This window comes from Rhinopithecus bieti, unplaced genomic scaffold (assembly GCF_001698545.2).
Source record: "Rhinopithecus bieti isolate Rb0 unplaced genomic scaffold, ASM169854v2 scaffold_4602, whole genome shotgun sequence".
In the NCBI taxonomy this organism is placed as follows: domain Eukaryota; kingdom Metazoa; phylum Chordata; class Mammalia; order Primates; family Cercopithecidae; genus Rhinopithecus; species Rhinopithecus bieti.
In genome coordinates, this window is record NW_016804401.1 from 155,629 (window position 1) to 171,626 (window position 15,998).

At 45.9% G+C, this 15,998-nt stretch overlaps 1 protein-coding gene across 7 annotated transcripts in view; it reads right to left on the reverse strand.

Annotated features, from left to right (window-relative positions):
• The window catches only part of STX2 (syntaxin 2), a 42,787-nt gene that overhangs the window by 18,349 nt on the left and 8,440 nt on the right, over window positions 1–15,998 (reverse strand). For all 7 annotated transcript variants that reach the window (XR_001884630.1, XM_017867853.1, XM_017867856.1 and 4 more), the window contains exons 3-4: window positions 12,353–12,452; window positions 4,832–4,906 (exon numbers count right to left, since the gene is read on the reverse strand). Coding sequence is in view for 6 of the 7 variants with exons in the window: in XM_017867853.1 (XP_017723342.1) it covers window positions 4,832–4,906; window positions 12,353–12,452 (175 nt within the window). In the remaining variant the exon portion in view is untranslated. The remainder of the gene's footprint in view (window positions 1–4,831; window positions 4,907–12,352; window positions 12,453–15,998) is intronic.

Consider the following 15,998-nt stretch of genomic DNA (forward strand, 5'->3'; position numbering starts at 1 on the left):
ATCTACTAAAGAGACAATCCCTCAATAGGAAATTGTTTTTTGAGACAAGGTCTGGCTCTATCACCCAGGCTGCAGTGCAGGGGCACAATCTCGGCTCACTGCAACCTCCGCCTCCCAGGCTCAAGCAATCCTCCCACCTCAGCCTCCCGAGTAGCTGGGATTACTGGCGTGTGCCACCACATCCAGCTAATTTTTTTTTTTTTGTACAGACGGGATTTTGCCATGTTGCCCAGGCTGGTCTCGAACTCATGAGCTCAAGTGATCCACCTGCCTTGGCATCCCAAAGTGTTGGCATTACAGGTGTGAGCCACTGCGCCCAACCCCATCAAGAGGAAATTGTTACTGCTCTTCAGAAGCATGTACATCTAGATACACACATACACACAGATAATTAACATAATCAACATATATACAAGATACACCACCATAAACATATATGCACACATAATAACCAGTATAACACATAAGATATATATACACTTATGTCCATATGTACGATATCACACAGATATATACACATATGCACACTATATACACAGATACACAGATATATTACACATACATGCACAATATATACAGGATACCACAGATATATATACCATATATGCACACATATAATACACCAGACTACACAGATATATATATGCACAACATATATAAACAGATACAGATACATAACACATATATGGCACAATATATACAGATCCACAGTATATATTACATATATCCACATATATACAGATACACAGATGTATGTATACATATATGCCACACATATATCACAGATAACCACAGATTATGTACATAAATGCACAAATATATCACACCACATAATAACAACAATATATGCACCATTATATACACAGAATAACCAGATGAAATATACATACAATATATGCACAAATATATACACAAATACAATATATATACACATATATGCACATATATACACAGATACACAGATGTATACATACATATATGCACACATATATACACAGATACACATATATATACACATATATGCACATATATACACAGATACACAGATGTATACATACATATATGCACACATATATACACAGATACAGATATATATGTACACATATATACACAGATACACACAGATATATATATACACACACATATACAAATACATATTTACTCATCCAAAAAAATGGAAACATAATCAACACATTTTAAAACTGGGTACCACTAAAGGGAAAGGAGAAACAAGGCGGGGACAAAGAAAGAAGCTAGACTCTGAATATGTTTTATATATTTGACTTCAGAATAACATAAATACTTCACAAAACTATAATGCAAAATTAAATTTTAAAAACATTAATCCGTAAACTTCAAAGGAAAAAAATTAAACAAACCTAACAGTAAGTCAAGTTAATGATATAAACACACAGAGAAGCCAGGTGTGGTGGCTCACGCCTGTAATCCTAGCACTTTGGGAGGCTAAGGCAGGCAGATCACTTGAGGTCAAGAGTTTGAGACCAGCGTGGCCAACATGGTGAAAACTGTCTGCACTACAAATACAAAAATTAGCCAGGCATGGTGGCAGGTGCCTGTAATCAGAGCTACTAGGGAGGCTGAGGCAGGAGAATTGCTTGAACTCAGAAGGCGGAGGTTACAGTGAGCTGAGATCGCGCCATTGCACTCCAGCCTAGGGGACAAGAGCGAAACTCCATCTCAAAAAAATAAATAAACACACAGAGGAAAAACTATTCAAAGTAATTTTAAAACCCAGTAATTTGTAGCTGGACACAGTGGCGTGTGCCTGTAGTCACAACTGCTGGGGGGATCACCTGAGCCTAGGAGTTCGAGGCTGTAGTGCACTATGATCACACCGGTGAACAGTCACTGCACTCCAGCCTGGCCCGCACAGCAAGACCCCAGGTCAAACAACAACAACAACAACAAAAAGTAATCTGATTATATAGCCCAGTAGGATATACCTACAGACAAAAAGAATGACAAAAAATAAAAATAAAAAATAAACTTTTAGGTCGGGCGTGGTGGCTCAAGCCTGTAATCCCAGCACTTTGGGAGGCCGAGATGGGCGGATCACGAGGTCAGGAGATCGAGACCATCCTGGCTAACATGGTGCAACCCTGTCTCTACTAAAAATACAAAAAACTAGTCGGGCGACGTGGCGGGTGCCTGTAGTCCCAGCTACTCAGGAGGCTGAGGCAGGAGAATGGCGTGAACCCAGGAGGTGGAGCTTGCAGTGAGCTGAGATCCAGCCACTGCACTCCAGCCTGGGCGGCAGAGCGAAACTCTGTCTCAAAAAAAAAAATAAAATAAAATAAACTTTTAAGTAATCATACTCTTGACAGTAGATGCTGGCATAATTATTTTGGGTTTGTTGTGTGTGTACTATGAATAGCAAGTGAATAATTATGTAAGTGTCAGTGAGAACCAGAATTTGGGGCATAGTTGAAAGGAGATAAAGACATAATATCACCCGTATTAAGTAAAAATCCTTTCAAAAAAATTTTTTTAGTCCTCCCTTTAGTCTTAATTTGGAGTCTTAGTAACAAATCATGATTCATTTTATCTTTTTAAAAAATCTTAGCCCAGTCCACTGCAAAAGCCTAGGAAAGAATGGTCAGGTCATCGTCATGTATAGCAATGCATTCCCCAGCATGCCAACTTCGGTGTCTAGATAACATTCTTCGGACACAGCAGCGGAGCCCCCTGGGGAAATGGCTGATCCCAGGCCCAGGGCAGGAAAGGGGTGAAATGAGCCTGGGTCCTTTTGTCACAGCAAAAAGTGGAAAGGCTGTCAAAGACAATGAGGGGCCTACCAAAAGGACTCAAGAGTCCACCTTACTAGCCAAAGAGACCATCTGAGCGTTGAGGAGAACGCAACAATGAAAACATCAGATGTGTTTAAATCCATGTGTTCACGATGATGGACGAGAAGCAGCAACAGAGACTCTCCCTGGTCATCTCTGGAGGACTCCAGGGAACCGACCTATGAAAATTATACCAGAGAGAGAGTCCAACGCTGATCCTCTCTGTCCTCCGTGATCTGTGACCCAGAATGCGCTTTGGCTCCCTTGGTTAGAGAAGCCAGGTCATTTGTCCCACAGAACCTGCCCCGCTGCACCTTTTGCTGATTTCACCCTGCAACACGTTCAACAGGCTCTGCTGTCCTCTGTATTTACTGTGGGTTGATAGTTAAATTCTCCAAACTTCATCCAATTCAAGAGTTGAAGGGGAAACGTTTCTTTTTAAATAACTATTCCAGCAACTAAACAAAGAAGGAATAATAAAATCAGGATATTCACGCTTGTAATCCCAGCACTTTGGGAGGCTGAGACAGGCGGATCATTTGAGGTCAGGAGTTTGAGACCAGCCTGGCCAGCATGGCAAAACCCTGTCTCTACTAAAAATACAAAAATTAGCCAGGTGTGGTGGAGGGCGCCTGTAGTCCCAGCTACTCAGGAGGCTGAAGCAGAAGAGTCACTTGAGCCCGAGGGTAGAGGTTGCAGTGAGCCGAGATCATGCCATTGCACTCCAGACTGGGTGACAGAGACTCCGTCTCAAAAAAAAAAAAAAAAAAAAAAAAAAAAAAAAATTCAGGATATTACTGCTTGCAACTTCTAATGAATTATGGATCTTGGAAACAATCATCCATTTTTGACAATATCGCAGAATAGAAAAGAATGTTATATCTTATTTAAAATTTTACTGAACTTACTTAGAGCCAAGAAAAAATGTTAATATCACCATTAACATCTTAACCATGAGGACATAAAATCTGTAATCAGATGCTGCATCTTTACATTTTAAAAACCCACAAAAAACACCTGAATCAGATAAAGCTTGGAGAATTTAACTACCAACCTACAGCAAATTCAGAGGACGGCAGAGCCTATTAAACATGCTGCAGGGGTAAAATCAGCAAAATCTGCAGCGTGGCAGATTCTGTAGGACAAATGACCTGGTTTCACCGACCAAAGGAAAAAGTGCCAGAGAGAAAACGATGGAGGGAGACTCTCATTTTAAAAGCCTGGGCTTGGTCCTTACTTGGGACTCAATTCAAGCTGTTTAAAAAAAAAAAAAACATAAGACCACTGGGGAAATAGAACCTCTGCCTGGATATTTTGTACTATTAAGTAATTAGAATGAATTTGGGTTTAGATATGATTGTGGTTGTGCTGTTGGGGAAGCTTCTGGTTTTGAAATACACACTCATGAAATCTCAGATGCCTGCGGTGGGCTTCAGAATACTCTGGGAGCGGGTCGGGGTGGGAGCTCATGGAGAAGTGTGGAGCTGGGGGGTTGGCTTGTGGTCGCCTCCCTCTGCTTCTGCACACATCTGAAACCTGCCGTAATAAAAGTATTTTATCATCTGCACAGAGATTGTTTTTGATCTTGATGCCATTCTGCAAAAACCAAATACAATGTGTTCTTCTACCAAATCAAGAAAAAGCAACCTCTGTTTAAGTCCCAGGTAAAAGCTATCAGCCTCCCAAAGAACTACTGCTGTTAAAGCGAATGCAAAACATCATCAAATAAATTCCACTGAGTTTGAAAGAAATGAGCAATTAAAGCGTCCATTCAAGAAGAGCTTAGCAATTCACCCTCCCAAACATCTGCAACTTAGCCTGAAATGTCATAAGAAATGTAACAGTAACAGTTTATAAGCAAACACATAACCTTTTTCAATATGAATTAGTACTCTGAATTACATACAAATAATTTATTTTAAAGCAGTCACAATTTTAATTTTAAAATGTAAAATAACAAAACCAATAAAGAATAAAATAACAAAAACCCACACTCCCAATTAAACATAAAACTTCAAACTTACCCTTTAACTTGGCTCGAATTTTATTTGCAGTTTTCTTGATTTCTTTGTTCAGATCTTCAAGCTCTTCTTTTATTTCTATAAAAATTTAAAATAAATAAAATACAGCATCTGAGCTATAACATCCAACATAAATGATATCCAATGCATTTAAGTGAAACAGTATCCTTAGTAAATATTCACTTTTTTTCTGTAAGAAAAACTACCACTTATACCAGTGGTTCTCAAGGTGGGTTCCTAGACAGCAGCTTTCATAAATATCAGGCAGGACCTTAGTAGAAACACAAATCCCCGGGCCCCACCCTGGACCTACTCAGAAACTGAGGTGGGGGCAGTGGCCCAGCAAGCTGAGTTAGCAAACCCTCCAGGTGACACAAGTTTGAGACTTTCTGGTCTATACCAATGAATGAAACGGCTGCCTAAATCCACTGCTAACACCTAGACCTGGGAAAGGAAAACGGAGACCTAACGATGATCTCAACAAAGTCTCCTGTGTGTGTGCTTTTCTCTGGTGCTATCAGCTGTCTCCCCAAGACGCCCAAATAATCACAGCCACCACTTCAGTGCTGCTGGGCCAGCTGCCCTGGCCTGGCTTCTCAGACACTCAGGGCTGCAAGCAGAGGGCGATGGAGGCAGGGGCTGGCCTCCTGATATGGAGGGAGGCTGGCAGAGCAGGGGCCAACACTCCAGGGCGGTGCTGAGAACTAAGGCCGTCCCAGAGCGTCACAGCAGCCTCTGCTTTCATGCCTGGCTGCCCCAGAGCCCAGGGAGGGTGGCAGGATGTCTGCTCCATGCCGCACACTCACGTCTGCCAGTCCAGTGGCTGAAGTGACCTGAAGGGGGTTTCCCTCTCCTTTGGCCAGAAGTTGCTGAGACAGGAAGGCCCCCACCCCATCTCTGGAGCCCTGTTGTCGTTTTACAGAGTCCTGCACTTGCCTCTCTCACTCAATCTCACACGCATCAGCCAGGGAAAAGGCAAACGTTACCACCATAGACAACCTGGCCAAGAATGAAAGCTTTCAGAGATGCCATTCTCTTCCTGGCACCCCCTCAGTTGAGCACACGCACGGTGCCCCGAGTACCCACTGCACACCAGCGCGTGCTAAGTCTTCTTTCCATGCTCAGCTATGGTCATCAGATGCAGCCTGGCTCCTCCAGGGTTTCAGAACCAGATCAGAGACTGAGTGATGTCCAGAGGTGAGAGGTCGCGCACCAGTAATACCTACTGAGTACGTGTGTGAAGGCTCGTGCCATCTAAGGAGGCTAAGAAGATCACCAGGGATCTAATAACTCAGTTAAAAAAAAAAAAAAAAAAGATAAGACAAACCCAGGAAGCACCAACGCCAGGCAGAAACTAACAACGGACGACACAGGTTTCACAAAACGCCATGGGCAGCCAGGAGGAGAGGCGTCTACTGCAGCTGTCCCGTAGGAGGGGACATCTGACCTGGGTGTGGAGAGACTGGTGGCTTCTATTCCAGGCAGAAGGGTCTGCAGCACAGAGCAGCAGGACAGTGAGCTGAAGTGACTGGCGTGGGAGGAGGCTGACTACAGGCTGCCCGGGCAGCAGGGTGCAGGCCCGCCTGACTTTGGGGCTTTTACGGAGGGCACCAGTCAGCACTGAAGGTTTCTGAGCTAAAAAAGACATCAGTAAAGATGCATTAGAGATTTTTTTTTTTTTTTTTTTTTTTTGAGACAGAGTCTTGCTCTTGTCACCCAGGCTGGAGTGCAGTGGCACAATCTCAGCTCATTGCAACTTCTGCCTCCTGGGTTCAAGCAATTCTCCTGCCTCAGCCTCCCAAGTAGCTGGGATTACAGGCCCCACCACCACACCCAGCTAATTTTGTATTTTAGTAGAGTTGGGGTTTCACCATATTGACCAGGCTGGTCTCAAACTCCTGATCTCGTGATCCGCCCGCCTCGACCTCCCAAAGTGCTGGGATTACAGGCATGAGCCACTGCGTCCAGCCTAGAAAGATAATTTTTAAGCAGGGCACAGTGGTGTGCACCTGTAGTCCCAGCTACTTCAGAGGCTGAAGCGGGAGGATCACTTAAGCCTAGGAGTTTAAGGCCAACCTGGGCAACTAGCAAGACGCCATCTCTATTTAAAAAAGGAAAGAAAAAGAAAAAAATGGAGAAAAATTATTCTGATAATGGATGAAACTAGAAAAAAAGAGAAACTAGACACAAAGGGGCTATTTCGTGGTTCTCCTCTGTGAACATGTTTCTAAAGGGAGATTCTCAGGGGAATCTTTCTACCACCCCAAGAGGTATTCTGAAATCTGTGGGCTATTTCCAGTCATCATAAAAAAGGGAGAGCCACTGGCATCCAGTAGACAGGAGCCAGGAATGGCACCAGCCAGCACCACACAACGTTCCTGAGTGTGATGACGGGGTGTCCGTGCACGTGTGGGATGTGCCACCCTCGAACCTCGTTATGTCAGCACATCACCCACTGACCTGCATAACTTCCAAATGAACACTGCTCACTCAGGCAGGAGAAAAGACCTGTTTTCCTGAGCCCAGAACCTGACTCCAGCTTACAAATAAGTCCTATTTTCATCTGCATCGTTTCAATATCAGTGGATTTTCAGGAATGTAACTGCCGTGACACCGCTCTGCATGGCGAGAAAGCTGTACTTCATTCTATTTCAGCGACACAACTGCCTTAGGAAACGCACCGGGAAGGCTGCTGACAGCATCTGAATCACAACGCCTCATCAGCTTGCAGTCTTGGCTGTCAGTCACAGGACTTGTTTGTAGGGGGCAAGTGCCTGAATTTCGTTTTCTGGTGTTGTGCCTGAGCCTGCACAATACAATTTGTACTTCAATATGTCAGTTACTTCCATTTTATGTCTCCTTCATATTAGTTTGGATATTACACGTTTTTAAAAAATTATGGAAGTAGGTAGGCTATATCATCTATGAACTTCATTTTAGGACAGTAAAGGGAACACAAAATGCCTTATAAAATGGGGCATTGAACAGGAATTACAGAGACTTGCTATGAATAAAGAGGGGGGCAGGTCCACAGTTTGTGGCGGGAGTGCTGGCTCCCGTGGTGCATGAGGCTGATGCAAACACCAAGGCCTGGCCACTGTGCCTGGGGAATGAGGGCTGAGTGTAGGCGTCGAAATTAAAATGTACACACAGCAAGAGAATTTGTGCAGCGGTCCGGTCCAGCCAGCGCCTGAGCACAGCTGAGGACAATCAGACTCGGGAGACAGTCGTGAGCCACTGCGCAGCCACAGAAACCACGAGATCTGAGAGCCGGGCCTGCCGGTGGATGAGAGTCTCCCTCTTGAGCTGGTGGGCCACAGCAGGACTCACTTCCCCGGGGAAGGAAAGCCCTTAGCTCTTACACAGCACGGGTGGGAGGCACTCAAGAAGGAAAGAGTGAACTTGCTGCCAGTACAGGCACACAGGGGCTTAAGCAGCTCATCAGCAAAATGAAAGAGGCACTGCCTGTCTGATCCTGCAAGACACCGGCCATAACGTCACATGTGACAAACGTGGCATTTCCAATCACTGATGTCGGGAACCTCCTCTTCCAGCGGCCTAGGTGATTCAGCTCAATCCACCTGCTGAGAACAATTAGGAAGGGTAGACACTACTCTTTTTAACTCTGTGGAAAGCCATTAGAAACCTAACAAGGTGCAAAAATAAATAGAACAAAACAATAAAAAAAGAAAGAACCCTAACAAGGCAGGAAAGAAGACTCGGAAGAAGAAACCCAAAGAGGTGGCCCACTTTCGCAGCCCCTTTCACCAGGGGCAGGTGCCAACCCCACAAAAGGCAAAGAGGTGGCCCCACTTTCGCAGCCCCTTTCACCAGGGGCAGGTGCCAACCCCACAAAAGGCAAAGAGGTGGGCCCACTTTCGCAGCCCCTTTCACCAGGGGGCAGGTGCCAACCCCACAAAAGGCAAAGAGGTGGGCCCACTTTCGCAGCCCCTTTCACCAGGGGGCAGGTGCCAACCCCACAAAAGGCAAAGAGGTGGGCCCACTTTCGCAGCCCCTTTCACCAGGGGGCAGGTGCCAACCCCACAAAAGGCAAAGAGGTGGGCCCACTTTCGCAGCCCCTTTCACCAGGGGGCAGGTGCCAACCCCACAAAAGGCAAAGAGGTGGGCCCACTTTCGCAGCCCCTTTCACCAGGGGGCAGGTGCCAACCCCACAAAAGGCAAAGAGGTGGGCCCACTTTCGCAGCCCCTTTCACCAGGGGCAGGTGCCAACCCCACAAAAGGCAAAGAGGTGGGCCCACTTTCGCAGCCCCTTTTACCAGGGGCAGGGCCAACCCCACAAAAGGCAAAGAGGTGGCCCCACTTTCGCAGCCACTTTTACCAGGGGGCAGGGCCAACCCCACAAAAGGCAAAGAGGTGGGCCCCACTTTCGCAGCCCCTTTTACCAGGGGGCAGGGCCAACTCCATAAAAGGCAACTGAGCTGCAGAGAAGCTGAGAAGACTGCTGACCTGGAGAGGTGACGCCCTAGGAGGACAGTCAGGTGGGAAGCTGGCCCTCGCAGGGGCTGAAGCCTCAGCCTAAATCATCTCAATCCCTAAAATCAGGTCCAGAACTGCTGGTGCTTCTAACCATCTTCCAGAAATCAAAATAAATCACCTCTTTAAAAAGAAAACATCATTCAGGACTCGAATTATTACTACACATCATTCCAATACAAAGCTCAAAACTCAAATCAAAAATAACCAGGCAAAAAACACACACACAAAACCCAACAAAAACGGACAACATGAACCCATCTACAGAGGCACCAGTTAATGACGTTACCACACACAGATGTTAAAACAATTACATTCACGGAGATAAAATGTAATATCATAAATTTTCTCGGAGAATAGGACAGTATTAAAAGGAACCAAATGGAATTCTAGGAGTTAAAACCAATCCACAAATAATTCCATAGATGAAGAAAGAGTCCCTGACCTGCAAGACAATCGCTGAAGAGAAATCAAAAGATAAGTCAGGGAAAACATTTTCAAAATGAAATATATGGAGAAAACATGATGAACAATAGAGAACAAAAGAGGACAGACAGAAAGGATACAGTGAAAAGCTCTAAAAGACAATCCCAGTCGCAAAGAGAGATGACAGAAAAAGGAGCAAGGATGCTATTTGAAGAATGGCCAAAGGTTTCAAAACACAGCCAGAAAATGTCAATCTAAAGATTCAAGAAGCCTTATAAGAGGGAAAAAGAAAATGAAACCACATTTCAAAACATCAGAGTAAAACTGCTAAAACCAAAGACCAAAAACCAAATACCTTAAAAGCTCTCATTAGCTGACACACAAAAAAAAGTAAAGCCAAAGACACTGGAAAAATATGTTTTAAATCTTCAGAGTGGTGAAAGAAAGTAACTTCTAAACTAGAACCTTCCACTCAGTGAAAATATCCTTCGAGAATACTACTAAACTGAGGATAACTTCAGATAATAGTGAATCTTCACTGAAGGAGGTAAGAAGGAAGGGGAGAGGAACCGCAAGCGCAGGAAGGCCTAGGGTGGGGTGGTCCCAGCCTGTGGTGGGGGCAGCTGGGCTGAAGCAGGGCAGGGGTCCTGGAGCCAAGGCTCCCTAGTAAGGCCCTGCAAGTGGGAGGGGGTTGCCGGAGCCTGGCCTGGCAGCTCCTTACGGGGGTTCACGGCTTCGTTTCTGAAGGCAGAAAGCCCCATGAGCGGCCCCCATGCCCTGCAGGGGAGGAGACAGGAGAGAGGCAACATAGTGAGACGTTGTTTCTCCCAAAAAAAAAAAAAAAATGTGCGTGTGTGTGTGTGTATATTTTTATATATGTATATATATGTTATATATATATGATATATATAAACCTGTAATCCCAGCTACTCAGGAGGCTGAAGTGGGAGGACTGTCTGAGCCCAGGAGGCTGAGCCTGCAGTGGGCTGAGATCACGCAGCTGCACTCCCGCCTCCTCGACAGAGGGAGACTCCGCTGGGGCGGCGGGGGGGAGAATCACAACAGCACTGAAAGGCAGACGCCACCACGAGCTCATTTCACGCGTGTGGGAACTGCCCCGGAGATGTCAAGTGATGCGTCCAAGGGCACACAGGGATAACCGGTGGAACAGGATCTGAAGCCAGAGCCACAGAGGTGCGGCTTCCTCCAGGGCCCTCAGGGGCTTCCGCACAAGGACCTGGGTCTCCATGAGTCTGATTTCCCGCAGAAAAGCACAGAATGCACGGGAGCAGGCGGCGCTGGAGACGGAGACGGAGACGGCGCAGACGCGGTCCCAGCGCAGTCGGAGGGGAGCCCCCGGGAACTGCTGGGGGAACAGGAAGCAGAGAACACGGGAGCGCGCGCAGCCGCAGGACGACGGCACCGAACACAGGGCGCCCCAGGCTGACGGCTGACTGCAGGAGCGAATCAAACCCCCGCCGTCCTGCAGGGGGGATCCCAGCCTTGTCGTCACTAAAACCCAAACCAGAATCACACACACTTCATGCTCCTGCAGGGCTGGAGCCGTGTCTTGGAGGGCCTGAAATATCTACGTTTTGCAAGGCGCTCTTTTAATACAAAAGAAAAAAGAAATAATACGAAAGTAGAAAGTGAAAAAAGAAAAATGCCGGTAAAAGGTCCTTCGTCCACCTCTCTGCCCTGGGATCCGTGGCTGCAGGTGGTGCGGCGCGGGCCGTGTTAGGACCGGAACCCCCCCGGACCGGCTGCCTCTAGCGCCACCTGGCGGCCGCCATGCCCAGCCCTGCCCCAGGTCCTGAAGTTAACGGGGGATCTCGGGGAGGCAGCAGCCTGGGAATCACCTGCTCACCCGGACCTAAGCAGGGCGCCTGCCGGAGGATGGGGAGACACGGGGGAGGCGGAGCACCGTAGTCCCCATTCCTCCCTCCCACCCTCCCCTCTTTCTTTAGGAACAGGGCGGGAAGGCCAAGAGCCTGTCCCTCTCTGCATTATCCCAGGCCCGTCATTGGGAGAGGGGATCACTGCATTTTGCTTTTTAAAGACCCACCAAGGAAGCGGCTGGAGGCTGCTGCCTACATTTTGGTTCACACTCTGTCACAAAACAAAAGACAAAAAAGCAATGGTTTTCTTTAGAGCCCAAAAGGGACTATCATCGAACAGTAACATTTCTAAATTTACTCAAATCTACTAAATATAAATCTACTAAATCTACTCAAATCTAAATTTACTCAAATTTACTCAAGTCAATCCCGGCTTCACTGCCCTCTGAACATAAAGTGCTGTCTTGCTGAACTGTGGTCTAATCTTGGCTCCTAAGTCCTGCAAAGCCACTTTCGTGTATTCTTTAGGATATGATCCATCAGTGCTCCTCACTCTGGCCATTAGAATCATATGGGCAGCTTTAAAAAAAAACCATACAGATGCCCTGGCTCGCCCCAGGCCAAACGCCTCAGACTCTGTAGGGTATCAGCATTTCGTACAAACTCCCCTGAATCTAACGTGAAGCCAGAGTTGAGGCCTGTGCTGCAGACAGCAAGACAGACACACAGACAGACAAACTTTTTGTTGTTAAAGCCAACAACTTACTTCCTTCTGGGTTTGGTGCAGAAAGAATGATGCTGTGGTTTTTCTTTACTTCTTCAACATATTGAGTTATTTTATCAATACTGTTTCTAATCTCCTCAATCTAGGAGAGAGAGAGAGTCATTATAGCATGGCAAACTCAAATCTGTGACCACTTTTCATCCCCTAAAAGGGGAAGAATAAAGGAGGGAAATAAATAATTACCACATAAGAAATAAAAGCCTCTCCCATTCTCACACTGGTATAATTTTTTTTTTGAGACAGAGTCTCACTCTGTCGCCCAGGCTGGAGTGCAGTAGCGCGATCTCGGCTCACTGCAAGCTCCGCCTCCCGGGTTCAAGCCATTCTCCTGCCTCAGCCTCCCCAGTAGTTGGGACTACAGGCACCCGCCACCACACCCGGGTAATTTTTTTTGTATTTTTAGTAGAGACGGGGTTTCACCATGTTAGCCAGGATGGTCTCAATCTCCTGACCTAGTCATCTGCCCACCTTGGCCTCCCAAAGTGCTAGGATTACAGACATGAGCCACTGCACCCGGCAGTATCATTAAATTTAAAAAATAAAGATATACCCTATGAATATTTCTGCCTTCATACCTAAAGCAGTACCAATCAACATTCACCAGGAAAACCTATCAGGCTGTAAACATTTCTAGTCAAGTCCCAAGCGTGAAACAGATGGGACCAATTAGAAGCATACTACTACTAATACCCATTTTCAGTATAACCAGGAAGTAAGCCCATAAAACATGCGGCACAGTGGCTCACACCTGTAATCCCCACACTGTGGGAGGCCAAGGTGGGCGGATCACTTCAGGCCAGGAGTTCAGGACCAGCCTGGCCAACATAGAGAAACCTCTTCTCTACTAAAAATACAAAAATTAGCCAGCTGAGGTGGCACACACCTGTGATCCCAGCTACCCCAGAAGCTGAGGCTCAAAAATCGCTTGAATCAGGAGGCAGAGGTTGCAGTGAACAGAGTTCACACCACTGCACTCCAGCCTGAGCAACAGAGCAAAACTCTGCCTCAAAAAAAAGAAAAAAGAAAATAATAATAATACTCTTATGGGAGGAGGTATCTACAGCTCATACAGCCAAACCTTCATAATTGTTATCTTTGACCTCTAAATGTTTAAATTCAATATGTGTTTCAAAATGTAATGTATCATTAGCAAGATTTATCTAGATGGAGTCATAACATTATCTTCAAAAACCTCTATGTCACACTGAATAATGACCCTAAAGATGTTCAGGTCCTAATCCCTGGGCCTGTGAGTTACCTTATAGGACAAAAGATATTTTGCAGATGTGACTAAACTAAGGATCTTGAGATGGGAAATTATCCTGAATTCTCCAGGTCGGTCCTCATTAACCCATTTATGCCAGAGGCTACAATTTGTGTGTGTGAAAAATCAGACCTTGGCAATGACCCTGAGCAGTAGGATATAAATAACTCACACAAGCTTAGCGTTCCAATAATGGAACACTAGGCATAAATGGGTTAAAGTCGCAAGTATTCTTAGAAGACAGCAGTAGAGGGAGATCCAGCTACAGAAGTAGCCAGGTGAACCCTGAAGCAAGATGCTCTGCTGCCAGCTCCTACCTCCTTCCTCATTTTAAAATAGTTATAGGCCAGGCACAGTGGCTCATGCCTGTAATCCCAGCACTTTGGGAGCCAAGGCAGAAGGATCACTTGTGGCCAAGAGTTTAAGACCAGCCTGGGCAACACAGAGAGACCCCATCTCTACAAAAACTAAAAAAAAAGAAAATTAGCTGGGCACAATGGTGCATGCCTGCAGTCCCAGCCACTCAGGAGGCTAAGGCAGGAAGACCACTTGGGCCCAGGAAGTTGAGGCTATAGTGAGCTGTGATTGTACCACTATACTCCAGCCTGGGCAACAGAGCAAGATCCTGCTCTTAAAAAAAAAAAAAAAAAGAATTATTAACCGTTACATGTTATGGCACAATCCACATCCTAATCCCGGAGTCTGTGAATATGTCACCTTGCACAGCAAAGGGAACTTTGCAGATGTGATCCAGTTGAGTCTTGAGATGGGAGACTACCCTGGATTATCTGGGTGGGCCCAACGGAACCACAGGAGTCCTTGTAAGACAAGACAAGAGGACCAATGTTGGAAAAAGGACACTTGATCATGAAAACAGCGGCTGGAGTGATGGCTTTGAAGGTGGAGGAAAACCAAGAACACAGGTCGCCTGCGGAAGCTGGAGAGGAAGGCAGCTCCAGGAGGCTCGCAGCTCTGCCCTGCCAGCACCTGAGCTTCTCCAGGCCCTGGAACTAGGAGGAGGTGATAAACGTGTTGTTGAACCACAGTGATTTGTTACAGCAGCAGCAGGAAACTGACACACGTCAACATAAATAACACATTTCTGTGAAAAAATAGATCTTCAAAAAATCAGTGGAAACAGGGGCAGTGATTTGCACTTTTTGTAAATCTAATGTCTAGCTTAATAGAAAGCACCCTGATCGTCACAGATACTCTTTTGTGTGTTGGCTCTGAGAAACTCCGTCACTGTGCAGTCATAAGAGAGTGAAAATGGCAATGATCATCTTAGTATTACTTTGAAAAGAGCTTTGACCACAGAATCCTCTTGAAAGGATCTTAGGGACTCCTAGGCCAAGCCCCAGACCAGATTTGAAAAGTCTAAGTATTAAAGAATCACGCAAGCCAGGGGCAGTGGCTCACACCTGTAATCCCAGCATTGTGGGAGGCCAAGGTAGGCGTATCACTTGAGATCAAAAGTTCAAGACCAGCCTGGCCAGCATGGCAAAATGCCATCTCTACTAAAAATACAAAATTAGCCAGGCGTGGTGGCGTTCCTGTAGTACCAGCTACTCAGGAGGCTGAGACAAGAGAATTGCTTGAACCCAGGAGGAGGAGGCTGCAGTGAGCCGAGATCACACCACTGCACTCTACCCTGGGTGACAGAGCGAGGCTCCGTCTCAAGAAAAGAAAGCAAAATTACCATTTCTAAAGTAATACACATATGTTAGAAAGTAAAAGAAAAAAAAAAAACATTATTTTAACTCTTGGAGAGTTCTGCAATATATACCACTGCTAACTCCAAGCCCCCGTGTGGCTCCAGAGGAACAGGCAACTGCAGGGCTACCCACCCCGCATCCAGAGAGGCACCGAGAGAGAACAGTGCCAGCTAGCATTTTATGTCTGGGAATAACATAGCACGGGGGGGTCCTTTGGCTCCATTATAAATCATCTTCGCAGAAACAAGACTCCTTGGCCACCCTTCAGAGCACTGTTTTAGTGTTAACCAAACACTCGCCATGTGAAATCCATTTCTCTTGCAAACTTCTATGTGATATTGAAGATCAGAATGAGTTTATATTAACAAACATTATTTGCTTCTGTATTTGTCTAGGAAGTCATTTCACAGAAATTAAGTGCAAACTAAATTGACTATTTAACAAATGAAAGCTTGAGCTTAAGTTAGACCCCAGTGAGGACAAGCACTGGGCAAGCCTTCCTAACGCATGAGTAACCTGTTTCCCACATGCCCCTGAGATGCCAGCAGCAAAGACAGCCTGGCACCAGATAGACAAAGACCACAGCTTAATGGCAGTCAGTGAATTGCACAATGTAACTTTTCTGTGCTTTTTTTTTTTTTTTTTTTTT